The following is a 24158-nucleotide window of genomic DNA, read 5'->3' as shown; positions in this document are numbered from 1 at the left end:
CAAAATCTGAAAAGTAATGTAAAAAAGAGTAATAGAATTTAGACATTATGTATTGTTTTGTCACCATCTGCAATGGCACAGTTATCTTTACTTTTGAGTATACACTTTCTACAGCCTCATTTGTGGGGCTCATAGGATACAATTCAGACACCTGTAGGAGAAAAGGCTGTTGGTGAAATCTGTTATATTTATGAATTGTACTATTTAAGAAAAAAAACACTTTTGGGAAAATCTATAACATTTTTCACAATACAAATAGGAAAGGCTTTAAGTGCATTTGTAATGCAGGAATACAACCACAGAACATAAAATAATGGAAAAGCAAATTTGTTTTTATATATAAATTCATTTTATTATTTTCGAACACGCACGCACGCACGCACGCACACACGCACACACGCACGCACACACACACGCACACACGCACACACACACACACACACACACACACACACACAGCCTGCTGCAGTCGGTTAACTCATTTTTGCCATCAGTCCAGCAAGTTCTGGTCGAGCTTTGAAGCGTGCCTGGTAGTCTGCTTCAGTGTGCTATATTAAGAAAATAAAGACAAAGAGCAGTTAGTCACTCAGGTCAAATTGCTTTAAATTTGCAGTAACATGTGCTCACATATAACCATGCAGTCACTTGGGTAAAAGGGGAGACTGGCAAATCAACAAGCCGCCATTTTATTTTTAGAGGATGATGGAGATCAGCAGTGTCTCGGAGCATCTAGGCCCATCGTGTCACCAACTAAGCATGCTGAGAAAAAAAATCCCATTCATTTTATGTCCAGTTACTGTAAGATCATCAAACTAGAAGATCATTTGGACAAACAGTCTTACAATTCTGCATAGCATTTCTAACCACTGGCAAAATGTCATATCTTGTCTTTCAGATCGGAACGATTGTGCATAGCAGCATGGGATTTCCCAGGCTAATACACTGGTTCTGTATATAGAAATGGGGTTAAACAACAGTCACTCCTCTCGATGGCAGTCATACCATGAATTTACATAGAAATGAACCCTTTATTATCTGTAAAGTGTAACTTATTGGTCTTACCTCCTTTATAGAGAGCTGCACTCCTTCCGGCTGGTTCTTGAGGAGCACCTCCAGTAAAATAGGGCAGAAGGTCGCATTCAGCTGACGCATCTACAGACCCCCACAAACAATGGACATGTTTAGGTTACATTACATTAAACTGATATCTTCATCCAATGCAACTTACAAAGAGAATATGCATAAAAAATACAGAGAGTAAGGGGCAAGACAGTAGAACAGTATAGTGCAGAGGTGTCAAAAGTAAAAGTAAAAAAAAGAAACACAGCTTCCATTCAACACAGGTAACTTATCTGAGTAACCAGTAGACTGGTCTTATGAGCAGCTGACACATCACTGGTTGGATGAACTTTATGGTGGGACCTTGTTAGGTTTTTAGATTTTTTCAGTAACAACACATTCTACCCATCTCATTAGGTACAATGGTGTAACAGCAATGTAACATCGTGCTAGTGATGTACTTACACCATGAATTTAGTTTTACCTTTGACAACTCTGGTAGTAGTAAAACCAGAAAAGAAAAGGCAGGAGTATACAAATCATAGGGGGTTATAGCGTTTGCAGGCATAAGAAAGTTAGTGCACAGGGTTATACAAGGTCACAGATAAGTACAGTTATATAGTTTTATTATGCAGGGAAGCTCTTTGGAAGATAGGAGTCTTCACAAGCCTATTGGAAGTTGAGAGGCAAGTTTTAGGTGTATCACTTTAAATCAGTGATAAATGAAACTAAGCTGGGGGTAAGAAGCTATGTTGTCGGAAGTGATGGAGTGTTGTCACTAGGGATGGCGAAAATTGAAAAAACTCTTAACCGGCTACTGAGACTTCTTAACCGGTGGTTAACCGGTAATCTTAAATTATACAACGTTCGTGTGCCTGATATGCACAGCACTGATTTTTTAAATTTTAATTTTTCACATAAGCCTTTGTTTTGCTGCGCAGACAGTACCTGCCATGTCCAGTCACTGTTGCCAGATGGAAAAAGCTGAATTATCGTACTAAAACCTCAAAATTATCTGGGTTTTTTTGGGCTTTTTGGGAGGAAATTATTATTATAATTATTACAACCGGTTAACCGGTGGCAGAAAATTTTAACCTGTTAAAGTTGATCCGGTCGACTATCGGTTAAACGGTTACCGGTTAACATCCCTAGTTGTCACTTTGTCCTTGCCATCGCAACACACTACAGTAGCAACTCTAGCGCTTATGAGTTATGTTAACAGCCTATTTCTAGGACACTTTGGCAATGCAGCATGCTTCAGCAAAACACTACAGCAGTTTTAATTTCTACTGCTGAAATTAAGAGAACGAGAATGATTTGAGAGAGGCTTTCGAAAATGAAGAGAGCACCTGGACAACTCTTTCATGCGTCTTCAAAATTGCATCCACAAACATCTTCGTGGATTGGTCCTGCATGATCATAATCTCTGTGGTCTTGGTCGGAAGGGCGTAGCTGTTGAATGAAAAGGAAGTGTTGTTATCCTCACAATGTACGTTTAAATCTCCATTAGATCATCATACACCTCTAACATGAAGTAACACATTGCATTATGTTTTACTACATTTATTGTACAATTATTTAGAATTACTGAACAGGTATAAGTAAACACTTAACAACAATAAGGTTCACAATACAATCTTTTCAGCGGGCCGTGTCAAGGTTTGTTATCAATGTGGCCCCCATAACTATAAAGTGCTGGGGGAAACATAAATGCAGAGTATAACTATACAACAGCTTAGTGGGTGCAGGAGATATATTACCTCTCATCTACTTTGACATTGAAGCGGTTGCAGAGATTATGGATGTACTGAGCGTAGTGTTCCACCAAGATCATGTCGTAGCCAGAGACTATCACATTGAGTGTCCCATATTCTGTACCGGTTGTAGCTTTGATGGCCTTCATCTGATGTTTGTCCTTTCTCTTCTTGGGCTAGAGTCACATCAGCACAAGAACACAACAAACTTTCACTGAATGGTATAACGGTCGGATAACAAATGAACAATTTCCTATTTTATGTCAGCCAATGAAATAACAGATGAGTGATAGTATAGGAGTTTGCATACACAACAAACGTCCACTTTGTTTCCTATTTCCCATCAGCCTTTTAATAAAATAACTGCGCAGAGTGCTAAGAGTGTGGTAGGTGCTTACCCCGTCTTTAGGAAGAAGATGCTTGTATTTTCCAATTCCATGGGTTGGCATGGACCTATAATGCCTCTCACTGGTTACAAACAAGCCCCCTACAATGACAGACAAAACTGTTATCCTAATGACAGAGGACAGGTATTACTGTACATCAAAATGTCTGTTTTGTACTCAAACAGGTCTTACCAAACAGTGTCCTTGGCATGTATTCTGGGGATCTATGGGTTAAAAAACAATGTCAGTACAAATAAGTGGACATTTTTGAAATACCAATGGCTTAAGGGCAACTGTACATTAAAAAATAAACAGTAGATTATAGCTCAATTGCCTTGGAAACAAAACTTAGAAGCCATCTACTACAACCTATACCTGAAATCTGGTTACTGGGACGTATGCGTATGGTTCATGTCAAATATGAAGTAGTAGTTCAGATACACCGCGCTCTTCCTTGTGGTGAGTGTCTCCAGTTGAATAACTTAGGTGAGAAAGTGGATCGCACTCTGGTTCTTCTTTTCTTCTTTTTATTTTTTACATAGCAGCGGAAGTGTAGACAAACATTTCGGCTGTTGCCTTCGTTCTCATGTCAAATATGAGGCATGCATTAGTCATTATGTTTATCGTTACTGTCTGTAGCGATGCTTCTCATGAAATATAGACCCCCTACTTCTTAGGCTTCTTCTAGCTTCCTTGGCTTGGGGAACCTATTTCAATCTGCCAACGGCTGATTTCTACACCAGTATTTGTAAACTGTGATGGACAAATGGATTCATTAGTTACAATCTTGCCACATAGAAATGACTTGGTTCACCGGTCAAATTCATCCAGGTGATTGGCTGGTTGCATGATCACCTGGTTGAATTGGACAGGTAAAAACACTTTCTAACTAATGGCTCCATTTTGCCCATCACTGATTGTAACCACCAAATACCACTGAAGCAGTGAGCATGACATTATCAATTCATTCGTAATTTCGTACCTGAATATTGTGAGGGCATGGTCCAGGGCACCTATCTGACGCACATATGCAACCTGGAACGACAGATATTACTCATGTAGCATTGTAGATTAATTATTTTACGGAGTTTCTCATTTTCAATTTGCTTACAGCTTCTAATTGGTCATGTAGGCCTATGCGTTATTGTGTGTGATGTGTTATTATTGGGTACAGTAGCACGCTAGGAATCGCATGTGACCTTCATTTACACAACACTCCATGTCTCCAACAGACAAGGTACGATAGTATATATTTAATAGTTGCTAGGTCCTCTTACCTTACTTAAGAATGAATTCATTTTCAGACGTCTAAAACACAAAACGCACGGGCTCAATCAATGTTTGACACAAGTTTAAGCCATCGACACTGCCATCACTCATTTGTTTCCCACCCGTGTTCCATGTGTTCGTCTCTCTTAGTTGTTCGTGGAAACTGTCACAGAAAGGTTCCGAGCTGTAGGTTTGTTCCGCTGGGGCAGAGATCACGGTCTGAAGAAGCGTCAAAAATATATTTTAATTATTTGAGCAATCGCAAATTTCATCATACCGTGGTCTTATATGATTTCATGTAGTGTTGTTTGATTATATTAAATAATAATGATGATGATAATAAAACACGGTCACCATCATCATTACGCATATCCACAGACTGTTTCTTTATAGTATAAGTTATAAGCAATACATTTTATAGTGATGAATCCTCATGATTTACCGGGAATATCATATTTAGAATCACACAACGATGAGAAGTTGCACACTGGTCTTATCAATGACGTCGTCACTATGTAACGTGGCGCTCGCATCAACCAAACTTAATAGCTTTATTTTGTGCCCGAAATTGTCCCTTGCAGAGACAATGCTGGCCACTCGGTGTATAAAACTTAATGTATTTCTTTTTGAAAATGCAAAAAATATATTCGAGCAACAAGATCCACCTCAACCCAGTATTGGGTTATTCTTATGTTATTCCATTTCAGACAATAGACCCAGTGAAAACATGGCACATTAAATATTTGCTTTGATGACTTGGTTAAACTTGGAGCAATTCAAAATAGAGGTCCATTAAACCCACATAGAATCCATCACATCAAGGACCAGCACGGTTGGTTGTCCCACCCTTCTCTTGGGCTTTCATTCCAATGCACAGTGCACAGGCGATGGACCGGGGTAGAACTAGGGGAGGAATCTCAGATTGAGTTAGAGAAAGTCCATTTAGTCCTTCAGTGTGGGCCACTGTTTGGTGTAAAGGGGGTTACTTGCCTATCTTGGTTGTTCGGCTGTGCTAAGCTAGTGTGGTTGTTTCTCCAGCCCCGAAGAAATATTATATTGGTGCTCGTAAACTGTTGAGTACTGCCACAGCTAACAAAATAGCGGGTTAGCTGTCCACCAGGCAATCTGTATTGGAGCTCCAGTTCAAATCCAACACCCTGCCCTGATCTACCGCAACAGTCATGTCTTCTCCAGGGGACTTTGGAAACCCGTTGAGGAAATTCAAACTGGTCTTTCTCGGAGAACAGAGTGGTAAGTTTAACAAAACATTGATTACTTTATTCGTATACTTTCTGATAACACGGGCTTGTTGGTAACCTAGCTAATAATAGCTTGTTGGCTAACCCGTTAGCTAGCTCCCAAGCTCTGTCTACTAGCGTTGCGTTTTGTCGCATAATCCTGTGGTGGAACCGGGCTAGCTATGTAGATTTCTGTTTCAGGCAGTACAATGGCATTTTCGCTAATGTAAACAGTCGGCTGTATGGTTAAATGTGAATTTATTGTTGCGACACACATGTTAAGCGCAAGATGGAATTTAACCTGACAGTTGTGGCCAGCACAGCTAACTCAGCTGCTTAGCATGACATATCAGTAAAGACCAAATACACAAAATGTAACTGGCTAGCCTGTCAGCTAAAGGGCTTGCGCTTCAATTATCATCCAGACGTGTTGCAGGCAAATATTTCACTTGTAAAATAAACATGACCCTCGGATTCTCCGGATTCTCACGTACACAACAGGCGTAGTATTACCCCGTTTGTCAATACGTCAACTACTGTCAGCAGGGATCCGGATTCTGTATGATGTGCAATTCTGAAGGCTGCCTTGAGTTGTTTGGGTGGTGGTTACTGACATTTGTAATGGTCTGTACAGTATGGTACGGTCTCACAGCATCTTCAGTTAGATCAAGACTCGCTACTGCCAGTAATGGCTCGTTGTCTTTTAAAAATGCCAGAGGGGCGATATTGATCCTATGCTGAACCTTTGGCTGAACTAGGGAGTATTCTTTACTCCAGAGGGTGGATCATTTTCCATCTTTCCTGTCCAGTCAACATGCGATTTCATGGGATCTGCTTTTGGCTGTCCTACAGCATCTTGATAGACCCAATTAGATCAATACGACAAGCATGTCATATGCTTTGTACCTCATCTGAAGTTAAACATTATTACATCTACTTGGAGTCTGTTCCAGGGTCTGTAACATGGCACCTTTTCCTGCAACCAATCGACACCCAGGGCACTATTACGCACTATTTCGTAGTCAATTTCAGTCAGTGTAGTGAGTCAATTCACTTCCTGGCTACATGTGACATTAGCTGTTTTGCAATAATTATGCACTTCCAAATCTTACTCATGTGTCAGTATTTGGAAACGGGATGAGTGCAGTCGTGCCGCACTGACCTGCCCTGCCCTGCCCATTAAAATTTAACAGTAGCTGTCATACGCTCCCTGTGTCTGTCATTGGTTGGCTCCTGTCCCTAGTTTCTGTCATGGATTGGCTTCTCGTCACACATTGCTGTCAATGATGGTGTTTAGGTGGTTATAAAAGAGACATTTTACTACTAAGTAGTAAAAGTTTTTGGGGCGCCACACATGGTGGCAGGCAGCCGTTACCCTAAGTTTCCCCTTGTGGGATCAATAAACACAACTCTAAGTCTAAGTAATAACACGGTCTCAATCATGCGCAGTGGTTATGTTTTGAACCTGGACTGAGACGCAGACAGTATCGTGAAACATCTCATATCTGATTTCCTATTCTTATGCTGGTTTGCTGTGCTCTCCGCAGACCAACAGCTGCATATCTGTGCATCTGTTGTCTTAACACACTTAAGAGTGGTGCTTTTGGCACATTACTTTTGCTGGTGATCCTGCTGATCAACATGCGTTATTGACAATGTTGTTAATCACAACGCTGTTGTTAGTGACACTGTTGTTATTGACAATGTTTATTACTTTGTTTTCCTCTGTCACCGTGTGCTTGCCATTGCAACATGTGTTTGTTGTTGTTGCCGTAAGACTATCATGATGATAAATGCAAGACAATCCACTACACTAGTGTTACTGGTGGTCCTGTTGGCTTTGACCAAGCACTGGCCACACACTGATTGTGCATCGGGTCAAGATGCCGGGTGGACCAGATAGAGAATATATTGGCTTAATGTGCATCGGTGAGCAGAAAGTAATGACACCACTGCTCACTGTAACCCCCCCTATGCACAATGGCTCCTATTGATTTGAGAATATAAAGAGCTCAAGTCATGAAACACCCAGTCAGTCAGCCAGTCTCCCTCTGTTCCCTCTCCTTTCTCCTGTTTCAGACTTCCAACCTCCCCACCACCATGTCTGTGCCTGTTTTTGTCAGTCTCTGCCCTCTCCCTCTCTCTCTCTCTCTCTCTCTCTCTCTCTCTCTCTCTCTCTCTCTCTCTCTCTCTCTCTCTCTGCCTCTGTTTTTTCCCCCCTCTCCTCTTTCAGTCTGTCTGTGTCTTGGCCAGTCTTTCAGCGAGCTCCCATCAGGCCTGCCTCAGACTGGGAGAGAAACCAGCCTCTCCTGTCTTGAACAGATTGACAGTGCTGCTGGCCTATTTGCTGCCATGCTTTGCTGTGCGCCAAAGAGATGTGTCGTCTCGCCTTGGCTTTTGTCTGGTGTTGCACCGATACCGATAAGCTTACCAGTATCGGTGGATCGGCACTAAAATGGTGGTATCGGTATTGGCGAGTACCAACAACTAGGGCAGATGCTTGTATGACACTTAAACAGCCTTGAAATTAAGCTTAATTATTTCATAGAGGTATTTAAAAAGTATTAAAAGTTTTGCTGGATTCACTTTGTATTGGTCTTTTTCCTGTTTCACAAAGGTAGGCAGCAGCCCGTCAAAGCCATGCAATGATTTTACATCCAAGTAGTATGCACTGCAGCCCTTTATATATATATACATTTCAAATAGAGTGGTATCGGTATGGTATCGGTATCGGCCAATACTGCACAGCCAGGCATCGGGTGTCGGGGCCAAAAAATGATATCGGTGCAACATCACTTTTGTCCACACACCTCATTCAGCTATACAGTAAACCCAGCAGACAGTTGCTCAGGTTATTAGTTAGATCCTTGCTCAGGGTATCTCAAGGTTCCACAGCAGGTGAAAATCTGCATTGGGACAGGAATTCTTTCTTTCCTGTCCAAAAAATATGATCTCTGTGCTGAAGACACTTAAAGCTGCACTGTAGACCATTTGCACAATCATATCCACCCCCTCTGTGCAGAAAGTATTGTCGTTGTTCCAGTTCTCCAGTCCTACCCTGCAGTGGTAAAGTACTCAGTCAGAAACCTGCATAGTTGTGTGAAGGTTTGAGTCCAGAATACTCTCAGCTCAGTGCTTTTCCCTCCTATCCAGGAATTGCACATTCTTCAAGAAGCTTCCCATGCCAGGCAGTTTATTTAGTCCAAGTGCACTGCAATGTATTGCACTGTATCTAGGTGCGCACAGTGGGAGTCGTGTAACTATCTGTCTCTTGCTATCTCGATAATCTGCAGAAGCAATATTTTTACTCGCCATGCACATTTTTGTGGTCACCTTTATTTACAGACATGAGTTCACAGCTAAATAAGCAAGATGCCCATAATAAAAGCTAGGCCTGGAGCACAGTTTGTCTGATGCGGCCCCTACCGAGTTTATTTAGGACAGCTGTTGCCAGGGCGATACAGCACAGTCCCTTGGCAGACATAAGCTTTCCTCTTTGTTAGTTTGCCTTCTTCCGTTCTCTCTGTTGACATTAAGTGATTGAGTAAAGTGTATTTATTGGCCTAGATGGATATTTGGCATTGCCATGCACATAATATTTCCATCACAAGGAGGATGAGGTTCTTCTTCATGACGTTTCTCCAGTCCAAACTGAATAATGTTTCTAGCGGCATGTTTAGCAGCAGAGGAGTGAAGACATTGTGTAGCTCAGTCCAAAGGGCCTTTTGTTGTCACAGAATCAGCTCCTGTACAGTGCCGGTGTCGGTGCCCAATTTGGAACCAGTTCTGTTTGTTTCTGCTGGAAAGTGACGGGCATTGGTGATGCCAAAGACCTGGCATCCACACGGCTCTATGAAGCTAGTGGCTCCAAATGTCATAACCACAGTGACCGTGTTGTGTGAAGATTTTACATCCATCCTGGCCATGGTTGTCAAAGGAGCCAACCAAGATTGTAATGTATTGTAATCAAAAGTCAAATTTCAGTCATATTATTTTATTTCATCAACTTCAGTCAGAGTCAGATGTGCTACTATAAAATCAACAATTGACTGAATTGCCATTACAACAGATTTCTACTCATTTCTATTCATAAACACTGAGTAATGTAATCAAAAAACATTTCACTTTAATGCCCCACTCTGACTGAGGCCTCCCAGCTATGGGCGGCTGCACATCTGTGTTGCTCTCTAGAACTAGCTCCCTGAGGCTGCTTTTTAGGGAAAGTGTGTTTTATGTGCCGCAGTGATGTGGTCATTGGGAAGGGCTGCACCACTCCTGCTTAGGAGCCTCAGCAGAGGGCTTTTAGGACATCGCCCGCCCGGCTAGTTAGTGGTTGGATTAAACTGGTGTTTCTCAACGGGGGTGGTACAGCCCCCGAAGGGGTCGTTGGGGAGCCCTATGGAGGCGTTGAGAAGGATGCAGCTGAGAGAGGGTGTTGCGTAATTGCCATTGCACTGGTCTATTTTATTTTTTAATCCGAAAGGTGGTGTTGTCAAGCTTATGATGAGGTCATGGGGGCATTGGGAGGCTTGTGATGAGGTCAAGGGGGCATTTGTTAAAAAAAGGTAGAGAACCACTGGATGCAATGCAATCTGGTCTTCACGTACTGACGTTTTTGGAACAAACGTCACCGTCCGTGCCACACCCTTACTGTATGTTCACCCACGTGGTATTACACTGTTGTTGACCTGGAACATGATTGTCTGAAAACGTTGCCATTTTAAACTCTGAATGCATTGCCCTGCAGATGACTTCAAGCAAGTCAAGAGCAGCCAGGCCGTGCCCTCCTAGTGACGCAACACCTTCAGCACTGCTTCTAGTCAGGCCAGGAGTAATACAAATATCTTTTCTGAGCGCTCGAAAAATCGGGAACTCCTCACACTTTGTCGGGAAGCAAACAACCACTAGCAAACCAAGGGAGGCGGGTCAACCATGTCGTTTGGGAAATATTTATTGTTGTGCTCTTGGTCAGAGCAAGTCTCGAAGAGATTTGAAAGTCGATGATTATCAGGCTAGTCTCAGAGACCCTGACCCCCTTGTCTTATGTGATCATGGCAGGGCGGGTTTATGACCACTGTTAGAGTGCAGTTTAACAGGGCTCCAGGTGTTTCCATGACACCTCAAAGGTACCGGTACTTTTCCTTTGTTCTTCCTTTTTGGACAGGTGCATCAACCAGGCTGTAATTATTAAGTCCTGTCCATCCATTTACCTCGACCTTTAAAACCAGCTGTGATGGTGGGAAAGTTGTTCTGTGTACAAGTGTGTGCATGTCCGGCATTATGCCTCTCTGCAGTTGCCAATGCTGACCTGGCCATTTGTACCATTTGGGACAGCTGTTTTCATCGAGGGGCTTAAGGAATGCAGATAGAAATGCAGTGAGTGTGCTTGCTTGCCTACTAGCCTGATTATCATCGACGTTCAAATCTCTTCAAGACTTGGTCTGACCAAGAGCATAACAATTAACATTTCCGAAAAGGCATGGTTGACCTGCCTCCCTAGGTTTGCTACTGGCTGACTGTTGTCTGACAAAGTGGATTGACTTGAGTTCCTGATTTTTCAGGAGATCAGAAACGATATTTGCTTTGCTCTTGGCCTGACTAGAAGCAACTCAGAAGGTGTTGTGTCACTAGGAGGGCGTGGCATGGCTAGCTTGTTTTCATCACCAGGGTTAAGGAATTCAGATAGAAATGCAGTGAGTGTGCTTGCCTACCTGTCTGTCGCAGTGGGTAATGGAAAATGGACTGAATGTGAATTTCACCTGCTGTTTCCCGTCACATGTGATCGCTCATTAAGTTTTAGCTCACTGAGGTGGAAGTTAACTGGCTGAACTGTAGTGTGTTTGTCCTAGAAATGTACGGTACACACCTCCATGGACTAAAAGGGTTTCCATAGACTGAATCATTCATTATTGTCAAGTCTGGTTTTTGCTCCTCATATCCCATTTTATCAGTTCATCAGTTGGAGAGACGGAGACAGAGATGGAGTGCTTCCCCAGAGCTGGGGCCCATGACGGTATGAATAAGCAAGTGTTGTGGCTAAAAGTAGCCACAGTCAGGCCTCAGGAATGAAGGGAGTTTTTTCCCACACTTGGGTGACCATGCTGTCCAGTCATGCATACTCTTCTCAGACTGATAGTAACTCGCAGGCCTTTTTCTTTCTCGGACTAAGCTTACGCTTAACCTTAGTCTTCAGAGGGTCCCTAACTTTAGTCTTGACGTGTCCACTCTCACGGGTGTTCTGTTTGTGCGGTTGTTCATTTTTTGATACACTCGCAAAAGCAGACCTCCAGTCTCTCAGAAACAAACAAACTAGCTACGGGAAGAACAAACTGCCTGCAATAAACAATGTGTGCGTACAGTCTACTGAAGGTGAGGCATTACCTAGACTGAAACCATATAGCCCAGTAAAAATGGGAAATGCTATTGTCTTTCTTTGGGCACTTTAGACTTTATTTAGACAGGACAGTCTAAGGATGGAGACAGGAAAGCAGTGGTAGAGATGTATGGGGTGGGATTGGGATATGACCCAGGACGGACTCAAACCGAGGCCCCCATGGGAATGCTAGCCATGTGTGGGGGGCTTAGCCCTCTGCACCATATCGCCCCACAATAATCACTATTCTTGAAAATAAAATGGATTTCAGTAGGATCTTATCCATTAAAAGATTTTGTCGGTACCCTGAATATCTTACATTCCCCACGTCCGCTTGATGTTGGGCACCCTCACCCTGTCCAGACAGAGTAGTGTAGCCCCAGTCCTGTTCTCCTGCCCGGTAGCTGGCACCACGACAGAGCTATAGTGGTTATGAGTACTGCAGTAACTTAGTCTTCTGATGTGGGCAGCGGCAGTGGCAGTGGCCTCCCCACTACACACAGCAGGGATGAAGCTGGATCAAACAGGAAGTAGAGAATAGCACTAATCAGTTTACAGTAGATGCTTGTATCAGTCTCTCTCTCTTTCTCTCGCTCTCTCGCTCTCTCTCTCTCTCGCTCTCTCGCTCTCTCGCTCTCTCTCTCCCTCTCTCTCTCTTCTTCCTCCCTCCTTCCATTTCCCTTTGTTTCTCACCTCCGCATCCTCACTCTCTTTTGGTCACTCTCTTTGTCTCCTTTCTGCTTCCCCTCTCCTTCCCCTGATCGCCCATCTTATCTTTTTCCTTCTCTCTCTCTCTCTCTCTCTCTCCACTGTCCTGGTCATTGTTTCTCTCGCTCTCTCTGCTGTGTCACGCCGTGTCACCTAGCACCCCGCCAGGGCAGGAGAGGTTGGAAGGTGGCGGTGGTGTGAGGAGGCACTGTGTGGTGGGGATGTGGAGACGGGGTTTAGGAAATAGGAAGGATGCCCCTGCCCTTTGTTGACTCTCTGGTTAGCCTAAGAATGTGCGGAGTGTATGAGGAGAGGTCTAGATATTGTTTTGCTGCCATGCTCAGGGTCTAGGGCTGTAACAATACACTCATCTCACGATTCGGTTCGTATCACGATTTCTGTTCTGGCTAGGCTGCCCATTGCCTTTCTGAATGATTTAGCACTAGCAACTGTTGCCAGTGCTAGTGGTAGCGTCGCCGACGCCTTAATTGAAAATGGTGGATTATAAGGTGGATAGACCAGTGGTAGTCAACATGGCATCTAGTGTATTTTGTGCTGTGTGTAGTGAGGCAGAGTAGAAGATCCAGAAGGATATTTGGGGTGTTTTTAGCAGCATACACTCAACACACACTCCACAAATCCCATGTGTCACTCATTACTGCACATATATGCATTGCATTCACTTAATTGTCACCTGTTACAGGGTGTGTTGTTGTGAGAGGATACAGACCGGGTTTGGGGATGGATGGGTGCTGCTTGTTGAGCAGCTCCCCTCGCTAGCCCTGAGTGTTGTGGTGTGGTGTGATGTGGTGGTGGTGTAGGGGCAGGAAAAGGCCCACCCTGCATTCCTGAGGAGGGTGGGAGGTGTTGTGGCAGTGTGGCCTGAGACCCCACACATGTCCCTTTGCCTCTCGGGGGGGCAGCTGGCCAACACCCTGCCTCTAGCTCTGTACATGGGTTCAACACGATGTTATGAGGAGGGGCAAGACACTGGCAGCCAACTACGTGAGCTAATTTTTTGACCGACAGCGGTTTCCAACAATCAGAGGTTGAGTTGTGCGCAACTAGGTTTGCGCAGTCAGGTTATAAACAAAATTTAAAACCCATGTATAGCTGGAGCAGTGGTAGTAGTGGTGGTATTTTACACATCAGCTCAATAACTGCATCGTATGGTTTGTCATACGGTCACAGACATTCCCCTTAAACAATAATGCCTTTATTGTCAGTGCAAGGCCGTGATGTCAGAAAAAGCCAACAGGTGTCAAAAAAGTAAAAGGACAGGCCCAGAGAATTATACATTTATATAAAAAGTGACGTTGTGTACACAATAAGGAGTTCTTGTTGGAAAATGGATGGAAACTGAAAGCCTAAGTCTTATATATTGTGTAGAAATAAGGATGAATGGTTTAGTCTCAAAACTAAGGAGAGATTATGTACATAAAGGTGTGTGCGTGTGTATTGTACCACAGTTCCCCACACGAAGAAATGTATTGCATGCTTATGCCCCTCTGCTGAAGGCAAAGGTTTAAGAAGTTCAATAGTGATCTGTACATGAGCAGAGATCAGGTACATGTCCCCATGCAAAAGACAAAAATGTGATTTCAAATGGAGAAGTGGTGTTTCGATGTGCACTTTTTTGTTTTGAGAGGTGTGTGTTGTTTTGATCAGACAGAGCATGCACAGCCTCACATTAAGAGTATGATATCACTCACTATGTGGTCGTCCTGAAAAGCCACACACGGAACAGCAGACACACAAGGTGACATCCTGTCGCGCTGACAAGCTACGAGACACAGGCCGACACACGCACACAAATAGGCCGTGAGTGTTTACACAGCTGCGGTGGTATTTAAAGAGTGCGTTTGGTGGACCTCAAACTCTCGTTTGCATCTGCAGTCCCTCAATCTGCACGCACAGCATAAAATCTTCTCCTACTCATGGTCAGTAGTAGCCTGGGTGTAATGTTTGTGATCTCTAAATTAACTTTTTTTTAAAGTATGTTTTTTAAATTATTTTGGGGGGCTTTTCAAGCCTTCATTTGTTGTTATCAGACAGGATAGTGGAGGACACAGGAAGTGAGCTGAGAGAGAGAGACGGGTAAAGGCAATTGAACCCGGGTTGGCGGCAGTACAAGTGCCCTACCATTAGCGCCATGGTTAACTTTTTTTAATCACGATTCACCAGTCAAAATGGCTTGTAGAGGGTAATCTTACTAGCCAAATGCACACTCACTATTTGGTCAAAGTGGCTAGTGACCTTAGTGAGCAAAGTTGGTTAAGCTTTCTTTTCTATCTGTCAAACGGAATTTTCACCAGCATTTGGCCGATTGGCAGGTGTTAATTTAGAGCCCTCCTTGTGATGTGTTAAATTTCTTCTTCAGGTCCAAATAGTGTATGTCCCGGTTTAGAAATATTGCCATGTCAAATTTTGAGTAAGTACAGTATCCAAACCAAAAACTCTTTTTCTCAGTTTCAATGTTGGTGTAGTTACTGTATTTTGCCTTGGTAGGGCAGAGTAGATTTGAAAACTTCCTGTCTGTGGAATGCTTGCCAGACCAAGCTCTGTAGTCTACTACGAGCCAGGCTAGGTCACTAATGGGTGATTCTCACGAAGCTAAAAAAAACGATGGCAATGAGGTTTTAATGGTTAAATATGACAGGTATTCTTTTGATAATATACATTACTGTAGAGCAAGACGTGTAGCTTCTGGCACACTAGTTCATTTTAAAAAATATTATTTTTATTTTCCACTTTTTATGCATTTTATAGGCAAATTCTCATTACCGAAATGTGTCCCGAACAAAATTTCTGGTCTTTGAATTAGGGTAAAACATAATAAAAATGTTAAAAATTCGTAAATGACACTACAAGAGCGTTCGTCTATGTCCGAAGTTTCATTAAGTGTTCCTTGTTGGCAATTTAAATAATGAACACTCATGAATATTTCAAGAAAAGATCGTGTCCCCAAGTTTTTCTTCTCATTACCGCAATATATTTCAGAACTACAATTAAAAGCCATCAGAATTTCAATATGAGCTGAAACTACCTACAATTCATCTGTACTAACAGGAGATTCAAGATGGCTACATGATTAGTCAGCCTTATTGTTTGTGCCTGTAAAATGTCACAATTTGTCTCAAAAATATGCAAATACGACAAAAGTGGTTCTCATTACCGAAATTAGTCAATATTTCAAAATAAATAAGATTTTTTCATTTTAAACTTGCTTGGTAATAGGGTATTCATTTTCAGAATTCAACAATTGAATGAATTAGCTATGTCATAATTACTGAAGTTACAGTTAGCATTATTGTGCTGAGCCATCTCATTACCGCAATACACATTCTCATTACCGCAATGTTTTAAGTACCTTTCGGTAATGAGGATTGTCAATTTCGGTAATGAGACTCTATGGTGATTTACATTTAGAATATATTATCATGACATATATGTATTTCACTTTTTATTTATTTACATTTTTAAACATGCAACTGCAACCTTAAATACAAATGATATTTTTGCAGTATAAATATTGTCACTATGTCACTTAATTATAGTTAAAGGACTTGATGAAAGTGTGAAGTGAAATTGCATCCATTTCAGGTTGAAATATGCAATTGTATTGAATCGATATTCGATATACAATATTGTAAGTAAACAAAGCAAAAGTAAATGCCTAACATCTGCAATAGCTCCTTCATCTAGCTTAATGGGGGTTGTCTGTAAAGGTGATCATCTCCCTATACATTGCATAGGCTAAATTGAGTGGTCATACAGGTGTTGTTCATAGACCATTTGTCTGTTCTCATCCTTTCTGGCTAATGTTGTGGTGACATTTACATTTTTTCCCAGCCTTGGAAGAACAATAATCGACTATGGGCCAGAAACCCTGTTGTGAGAGTTCATTGAGAGTAGCAAGTCACAACTTAATTCTTGCTCATATGCCAACCCATGAATCAATATTCTGGCTGTTTCCACCCTCGAAATGTGGTCTTTTGATGCAAAAAAATAATCGAACTGCCTGGTGATGTCACCCAATGCCAAGGCAATTGCAAACAACGAAGCCAGCACTTCAAGTGAGTCGATTTTCCAGAAATTGACAGATTTTTTTGCTTCCTGTGTTTGGTTGTCATACCCTCAATTGTAGTGGGTTTGAGTATTTATCTTTTTTTACTAACTTGACTTCCTTCCAAAATCTTTGTTTTGGATCCAATTTGATCATTGTTAAAGGGTGGCACAAAAGGCTTGGCATTTGAAATAGCAGTGAATAGGCCTTTATAGCGAATTCAGTGAGAAGTAGTTTTTAGAATATTTCAATCAAAACTAGTAAGAAGAATTATTTAGAGCAATGCTCTAGTTGCCTACACTTTCCCAAGAAATTCCTCATGCATGTTGTTTGCAGCCTTTAGCAAGGTTTCAGCCCCCATACTCTGATCCTTTAGCCATGCTCAAACACCCATGTACCTTTTTTAGTCTTTTAGTTATGCTGTGGGTTCTTGATGTCCTGGGTAAGTGGAAAGGCAACTGGATCAAAACAGCCTCAAAATGCACTTTGCACTGATATAGGGCCTAGCTGAAAATGCCCATTCACAGCAATTCAAAATTCCAAGTCTATTGTGCCACCCTTTGACAAGTATCAAACATGCTAGAAAATGACAAGGAAGTTAAGGTAGTGCAAAGGAACAATACTGCAAGAGAAGAGCAGGATTTTGCAACGTTTTAATTTTGTGTTTCATGCACCCTATACTAATTATGGGCATGTCTGATATTGTCCTGAAAAACATTTTTTTTTCTTTTTCAAAAATGTGAATGAAGTGAAAGGCCACTTGGGAAACTACAACTCCCATTGGCATTGTGATCCAGCACTCCACAGCACACACATGAACACTGCACACTGCACACAACAGAATGGCATTCATGCCTCACCCGCATTTATGCCTCATCCCCAATAGCGCCCAAATGGGAGCACCATGCTCAGGGTACCTCAGTCATGGAGGAGGATGGCGGAGATCACTGGTTAATTACTCCCTCCACCAACCTGGCGGGTCGGGAATCGTGAGTCTGATGCCCTAACCTATGACTGCCATTGATGTGCAATGTGCAACTCAAGCAGTTAGAGGTGTTCAGTGATATTTCATAACACATAACGTTCATAGTGAATTCCGGCTTTGGTCCGGACAGTATTACGATGATACTGTACCGAAAGCCGAGGTGTACCGAACCCACATACCATACAAGCTACTTTAGTCATCTCCTGTTCGCACTGCGACATGATTTTCCTTCTCATGACAGATTTAGATTTCTGGTCCACTATAGATTTTTGGCTGGAGAGATCCGTGGCGAGTTGTGTCATATTCAGGGTGGGGATGAGGAGTGGGATGTATGCGCTTCATTGAGGTCATCAGGTGGCTACCCTCCGGTGTTTTGATGATGGACTAACTATAACTTCAGAGTGCACCCCTTGGCCTTCACCCCTTATACTATGATGTTACTTTGGTGCCTACTGGAGGGGTGGGGAACCTTTTTCATTCAAGGGGCCTCTTCAAATTCATCTGAGGGCCGTAAAAGTTCTCAGAGAGCCGTACTAAGAACACAAACCAGGATTTCCTCCTGCACTTTAGGCCTATATTGAAGTCAGACACCTTTAAAACAGACCCACCTTCTCTAGTTCCACTGAATATAACTCAATTGTATTGCAAAAGTATTTTCTAAGATTCCTTTACAAAATATGTAATATTTCACTTGAGGCTGCATAACATTAAATTTATATCGGGGGCCTGATTAAACGGCCGTAAGGGCCACAAACGGCCCTCGAGACAGGTTCCCCACACCTAACCTATGGTCTTTTATGGTCTTTGGCTGGGTTAAGTCTTGAATCCCAATATCCTTCAGTAGCTTAATGAATGGTTTATATAGAATATTTATCATCTTATTAGGTGTCATTTGATTAGTTCTGCCCTGGAGGCTCTGTCGTGCTAATAATAATAACAAATCACATAATTTACTAATATTTGGCTTTAGTTCAATTTATTTCTCCTTATTCTCATTACCGAAAACTCATTCTCATTACCGAAACATATCCCTCATTACCGAAATGAGCACTTAATTGTAAAAAAAAAGTACTAAAGGAAAACTCTATTCACATATATTTTTTATGAACACAGTACCTTTCATGTTTCTTTCACTTCAGTATATTTTCAGACCGAAATTGTAGGTTTTCACAGATGTATTCTAAAATTAAAGAGGAAAACAAATGATCCTATTGCGGTAATGAGGTAAAATGGTAAAATTCTTAAACTACAATAATAAGGAAAAAAACTTTTTTGAGTGTTTTATGTAGCCCCTAGTACAACTATCAATATTCAATGAACAAAACTGCAAGAACAATTAAGTTTCCTAATACATTTCATGAAAGAAAAAAATTGCGGTAATGAGCATTTCAGCAGACATGGACCTATAAAACGTAAAAAAATGTGTTTTAAATAGTTTTCAGGTAAGTTGATATTATTGTGCTTAGTAACTGTACACTTTGATGTAACTGATTCAAAAAGAAATTCAATCAAAAAAGCATTTTGAAAAAATGGTTGTCAAAACACCTTTGTTGCGCGTTTCGTGAGAATCACCCTAGTTCATCAGTGTGTCAACAACTCCGCTGGAAGTGACTGGCCACATTGAATGTCCACGTAAGCACTGTAACTTGATAAGAACTGTAAACTTCTCCTCAGCACGTCATGCTGGTATTGGTGTACTGTATACACACTGATGTAGACGAGACTTATCAGTTGACCAGTGTGTATTAGGGAACAATGAATTGCTTCCTTTGTAGTGACTGCATCCTGTCCAATGTCCGCAGTGGCACAAATGGTAAATCGATAAGGTTGTGTTGAATGGATAATGAAATTAATTATTACAGTAGCATACAGCCCTTGCAGCAATATGGGCTAATGCGTTGCTTTTATGCCTTTATTTTGACAAGACAGTCGAAGATGGTGACATTACCCCGGCCGGACTCGAACCGGGGTCCCCGTGGGTGGGCATGCAAGTCCAAATGTGGGGGGCTTAGCCATCACCTTTTACCATCAGGAGACTAGCCTCACTCTTCTTGCTGACATAGGATTTGAACCTGTGGCCCGCTCCCCAACTATTGGGCCATAGCTGGCTGAAGCCAGTAATGATGCGATGCCTTATTAATTGAGTTACAATAACGATACATCTGCTTCTCTCTGCTCTTCTTTTTCAGTGGGAAAGACTTCGTTGATCACAAGGTTCATGTATGACAGCTTTGACAACACCTACCAGGTAAGTGTAGTGTTCACCTCTGCCCCCTTTTACCCCCTTACCGTGCCATCTCATCGCCGGCGTTGAAAGAGCTAAAACGCTGCTGACTCCCGCCTGGCAAGCACAGATCAGGGGCGTTGAACGCGGCAAACAATTCAACCTGAACCAGGGATCTCGACCAACTGAAGCTCCTGTTTAGAAAAATGTGAATATTACATTGGCTGACGCCTGCTGGCACCGAACTCATTCCATATTGTTAGATGAAGTTCAACTTCTATTTTAACGCCTTTGACGCCCTCGGCTCTAGAAACACTTTTGCAGCTTTTAACGCTTGTGCCGCTTGCTCTTCCATACAAAGTCAATTACTTCCGCTGCTTTCCATGTGTTCAGCGCCGGCGGTGTGATCGCACGGTTAGTTTCTTAATTCTCTAAAAGAGGAAGTTCGGTATTTCACATGCTAAGCTCAGTTTTTAGAACAGTTTGTGACAAAATTCAGCAATTGCGATTGAATTTTGGATGCTGTGGTTACGGTGGTAGCACTTTGTCATCTGTCATCTGCCATGCCTGTAGGTGCACTGGGAAAATCATTGCAGACACACTGAACTTTCGTTTAAAAAGATATGAAAACTCAACTGAGGTTGAGTTGAGTTGAGGAATAGTCCTACATTTGTGTGTAGGATTTGCATATGGGGCGTGGACTGTTGTCTGGTGGTCATTTCTATGTAGCTAACAGACCTTTCTCCATTCGCAGGCCACAATAGGAATCGACTTTTTATCGAAAACCATGTATCTTGAGGACAGAACAGTAGGTGCTCTTTTCATTTTGCTGATAAATGTGGATAATCTGCAAATAACTATGAAGCCAGTTCATTCACTTTAGCCACAATGTGATGTCTGGCTCACTTGCCATATCCTCAGTGCGTAGTCTGGCTTTGTAGATTGCATATCATTGGAAATGTGTTGGACATTTGTGAATGTATATGAAATTTGTGAATATACATGAAGCCAAAATGACACAATTCACACTTCACAGCCAAGGAGACTCTCCTTGAAAACAGTGAAAGTGTGTTTTTTTTCAACTGAGTAATGTGTGTTAAAAATAATACAGAACGTGTTTTTGTTGTATTTTGTATTTTTTGTACAATAGGCTTTGCATGACTATTGCCTGATAATGAGATGAGTGTTGTTGACTGGCGTACTAATAGAAAATCATGCCTGCCCAAGTCAGTCGATTAATGAATGAAGGATGAATGAATGATGTTTGCTGATTATTAATACTGTTATGAACCCTTAACAAGTGTGATAAAAAATAATGCCCTCCCGCACATGGATTGTTTGTATAAAAAACGATGTGGTCTAAGTTGCTGTCAGACCTAGAAAAAGGCCTGGAATTGTTCTCACTGTTCTTGCAAGAAATCCTGACTTTCCCCACTTTCTTCCTGGCCTTCTGGGCATCCTATTGGAGTTCAAGGGACGAGTATTGTGTTTGTGATGGTGCATTTATCAATACTGCTCTGGAAGAAATAAGGACCTAAGAAAGTTCAAACACTGTCAGTATGATGAAGGACAGAGGGTGTGGATTCCAATAGACGGACTCCCGTCCTCCCTTGCTCACTTGCCTCCTGTGGCCTCGTGATGACGTCACCGAAAACAGAATTGTATTTCAATATCTCGCAAAAGCTCAATTCTCATGTCATTTTCTTATTTGCAAACGGGATGGTGAATGATGAATAGTCTCCTAAAAGTTGTTGTGGCTAAGCTGACAACGGGAAAACTTATTTTTTTTCTCCACGGGGGCGGGGCGTCAGCGAAACGCGAGGTCACAAGCACAGACCGAGGACGGGAGTCCGCATATTGGAATCCACCCACAGTAGACATATCAGAGAATCGTATATGAGAGTGAGATAAAGCAGGCGGGTTCTTTTCCGGTATCCACTTTACGTCGGGTGAACGCCCCTTTAGGAGACCTTCGATTAGGAGACCTTCGGAGTCTTGAGGTAGAGAATAAGTGGAGTCCCCTTAGCGCTGTAGATGGCGGTAGCGCACGTCTTGTGCAAACACCACGAAAAGAGAAGAAGAAGGAGGCACAACGCCCCCTTAGGAGACCACATTTTGAGCACACGCTTTTGCATTGAGTGGGCGTGTTTTGATTCCTCTTTATTATATATCCAACCTCTTTGGACATATCTTCTAGACAACATGATCCCACCCTGTCCTTCCCCACCCAGGTCAGCGAAGGGGAAGGGATACTAGACAGGCCATATCCCATCCCATCCCATCCTATCCTGCCACGAGTTAGCCAGGCAGCGCCCTCCTAGTGACGCAACACTTTCAATGTTGCTTCTAGGCAGGACAGGAGCAATACATGTATCGTTTCTGAGCTCCAGAAAAATCGGGAACCTCTCCCACTGTGTCAGGAAGCAAACAACAAGTAGCAAACCAAAGGTCAACCATGCCGTTTGGGAAGTTAATTATGCTCTTGGTCAGGCCAAGTGTCGAAGAGATTTGAAAGTCGATGATAGACAGGCTAGCCACGAGTTGGACAGATACTCCCCACACAAGAACACGATGCATCCCACCTATCCTTCCACTTCCAGGGCAGAACCCCCTCTCCCCTTACCTGGCCTGCCGTCATCCTCCAGGGCTGCTTCCCTCCAGATTTTGTTCTTTTTTTTCTGTCACTATTTTCCTCTTCAGTTGCTCATCCACCCCTCTTTCAGCACATTATTTGTTTATTTGGTTAAACAACCTTCTTTTGTTGTCGACTATCAAAACATTTTGCATGCCCTGCCTGGTCTTTTTTTTTTTGTTTATTTATTTTACAGTCTTCTTTTAATTCTCAAGTTTTGTTTTGTTGTACTAGCCTGCATCTTTATGGTTTCATTTGCAGTATTTCTCTTCTTCCTTTAGATTTTTTAGTTTGTTTTTGTTTTGTTCTGCTTTTTTGCATTATGATTTCTGCCCATCCCACCACAGATCAGGTTGCAGCTGTGGGACACGGCGGGTCAGGAGCGCTTCCGTAGCCTGATCCCCAGCTACATCCGCGACTCCGCCGCTGCCGTCGTTGTGTACGACATCACAAGTAGGTACCTGCACCAGGTTGGGCCCCACCCCAAAACCCCTCCCCCCTCGTCCTGGTGCCCACGACCCCTGCCCCTGCCCCTACCCCTCGTTCCTCCGTCCAGTTCCCTCCCTCTCTCACCGCCTCCTCTCCTCTCCTCCTCCTCCTCCTTCTCCTCTCTTCCTCCCCTCTTCCTCCCCTCTCCCTCTCCCTCTCCACCTCTGGCTCTCTGGCTCTCTCTCTGCCCTGCTCTGCTCTGCCATCTCTGGTGCTGTAACGTGGCTGGCTGTAGGTTCGTCTGCAGCTGTGGGACACTGCTGGGCAGGAGCGCTTCCGGAGCCTCATCCCCAGCTACATACGAGACTCCACCGTGGCCGTGGTGGTCTATGACATCACAAGTGAGTCTTGCTCCCCCATTGGTGGAGAAGGGGGATGGAACTGTGTACAAGAAAAAGGCAGAAGAACTCCACTGGAAGACGCGGAAAAGCAAACCCACACAGCGCTGTCTTAACGTTTCTCCTCTTTTTTTTATTTTGTTTTTTTGTTGCTTCCCCCTTGCCTAATGCTTGTTTGCTTTCTTTCCTCCTTTTCCTTCTTTGTTTGTCTGTATATTTTGTTTCCCTGTTGCTGTTTTCATTTTCTGGCTCTGGTCTACTGAACATAGCTGTTCGGATGGCTCCGCTTGTGTCATTCCTTTCATTCTGCTTCTATTGATGTGTTTTTATGTCTTGTTTTTAAGTTGATATACTCCTCAGGGAAATTTACATTAAAATGTAGTCTAGTTAATTAACAAGCTTCACCTGATACATTTTCATAAAAATATTGCTTTTGACTTTGTTATAAACTGTGAATTTTATACCTAAATCACCTCTTCTGACAACATCCAATTTAGATTTGGTGATAAATTTAACCGAAAGGTTTCCCTTTAAGATCATTCTTTGATTAATGTAAAACAGACCAGCAAAACTGTTTTGCTATGACGAAGCTTCTTTATCAAGCTTCTTTCTCATATTTGTCTATTTTTTTATTCTC

General features: G+C 42.6%; 2 protein-coding genes across 4 annotated transcripts in view; one reads left to right on the top strand and one right to left on the bottom strand.

The window, feature by feature from the left end:
* Positions 1-405: 405 nt before the first annotated feature.
* mrpl48 (mitochondrial ribosomal protein L48) lies at positions 406-4648 on the bottom strand. Its single transcript, XM_063203031.1, has 8 exons — positions 4477-4648; positions 4182-4234; positions 3392-3423; positions 3212-3300; positions 2820-2989; positions 2409-2511; positions 1063-1152; positions 406-548 (listed from the first exon to the last, which is right to left on the bottom strand). The coding sequence occupies exons 1-8, from the start codon at positions 4495-4497 to the stop codon at positions 474-476; spliced, it is 633 nt and encodes a 210-aa protein (XP_063059101.1). The 5' UTR covers positions 4498-4648; the 3' UTR covers positions 406-473.
* Positions 4649-5306: 658 nt separating this feature from the next.
* Positions 5307-24158, top strand: part of rab6a (RAB6A, member RAS oncogene family) — a 30255-nt gene continuing 11403 nt past the window's right edge. The window contains exons 1-4 of one of the 3 annotated variants that reach the window (XM_063203034.1): positions 5307-5719; positions 20028-20086; positions 20817-20870; positions 23419-23524. In XM_063203034.1, coding sequence (XP_063059104.1) covers positions 5650-5719; positions 20028-20086; positions 20817-20870; positions 23419-23524 — 289 coding nt within the window. In that variant the 5' untranslated portion in view covers positions 5307-5649. Of the gene's footprint in view, positions 5720-20027; positions 20087-20816; positions 20871-23041; positions 23148-23418; positions 23525-24158 lie in introns of all 3 variants that reach the window. The other 2 variants (XM_063203033.1, XM_063203032.1) reach the window with 2 other exon arrangements.

This window comes from Engraulis encrasicolus, chromosome 7 (genome assembly GCF_034702125.1).
Source record: "Engraulis encrasicolus isolate BLACKSEA-1 chromosome 7, IST_EnEncr_1.0, whole genome shotgun sequence".
NCBI classification, from domain to species: Eukaryota; Metazoa; Chordata; class Actinopteri; order Clupeiformes; family Engraulidae; genus Engraulis; species Engraulis encrasicolus.
The sequence above is the reverse complement of the archived record's forward strand: the minus strand, read 5'-3'. Positions and strand labels throughout refer to the sequence as shown.

Excerpts from the sequence above, each read along its gene's own strand:
- mrpl48 (XM_063203031.1), bottom strand. The coding sequence starts at position 4,497 with ATGAATTCATTCTTAAGTAAG. Across the intron at positions 4,235-4,476 it reads TGAATTCATTCTTAAGTAAG|GTTGCATATGTGCGTCAGAT; the intron begins GTAAGAGGACCT and ends CTGTCGTTCCAG. Across the intron at positions 549-1,062 it reads TGCAGCTCTCTATAAAGGAG|CACACTGAAGCAGACTACCA; the intron begins GTAAGACCAATA and ends TTCTTAATATAG.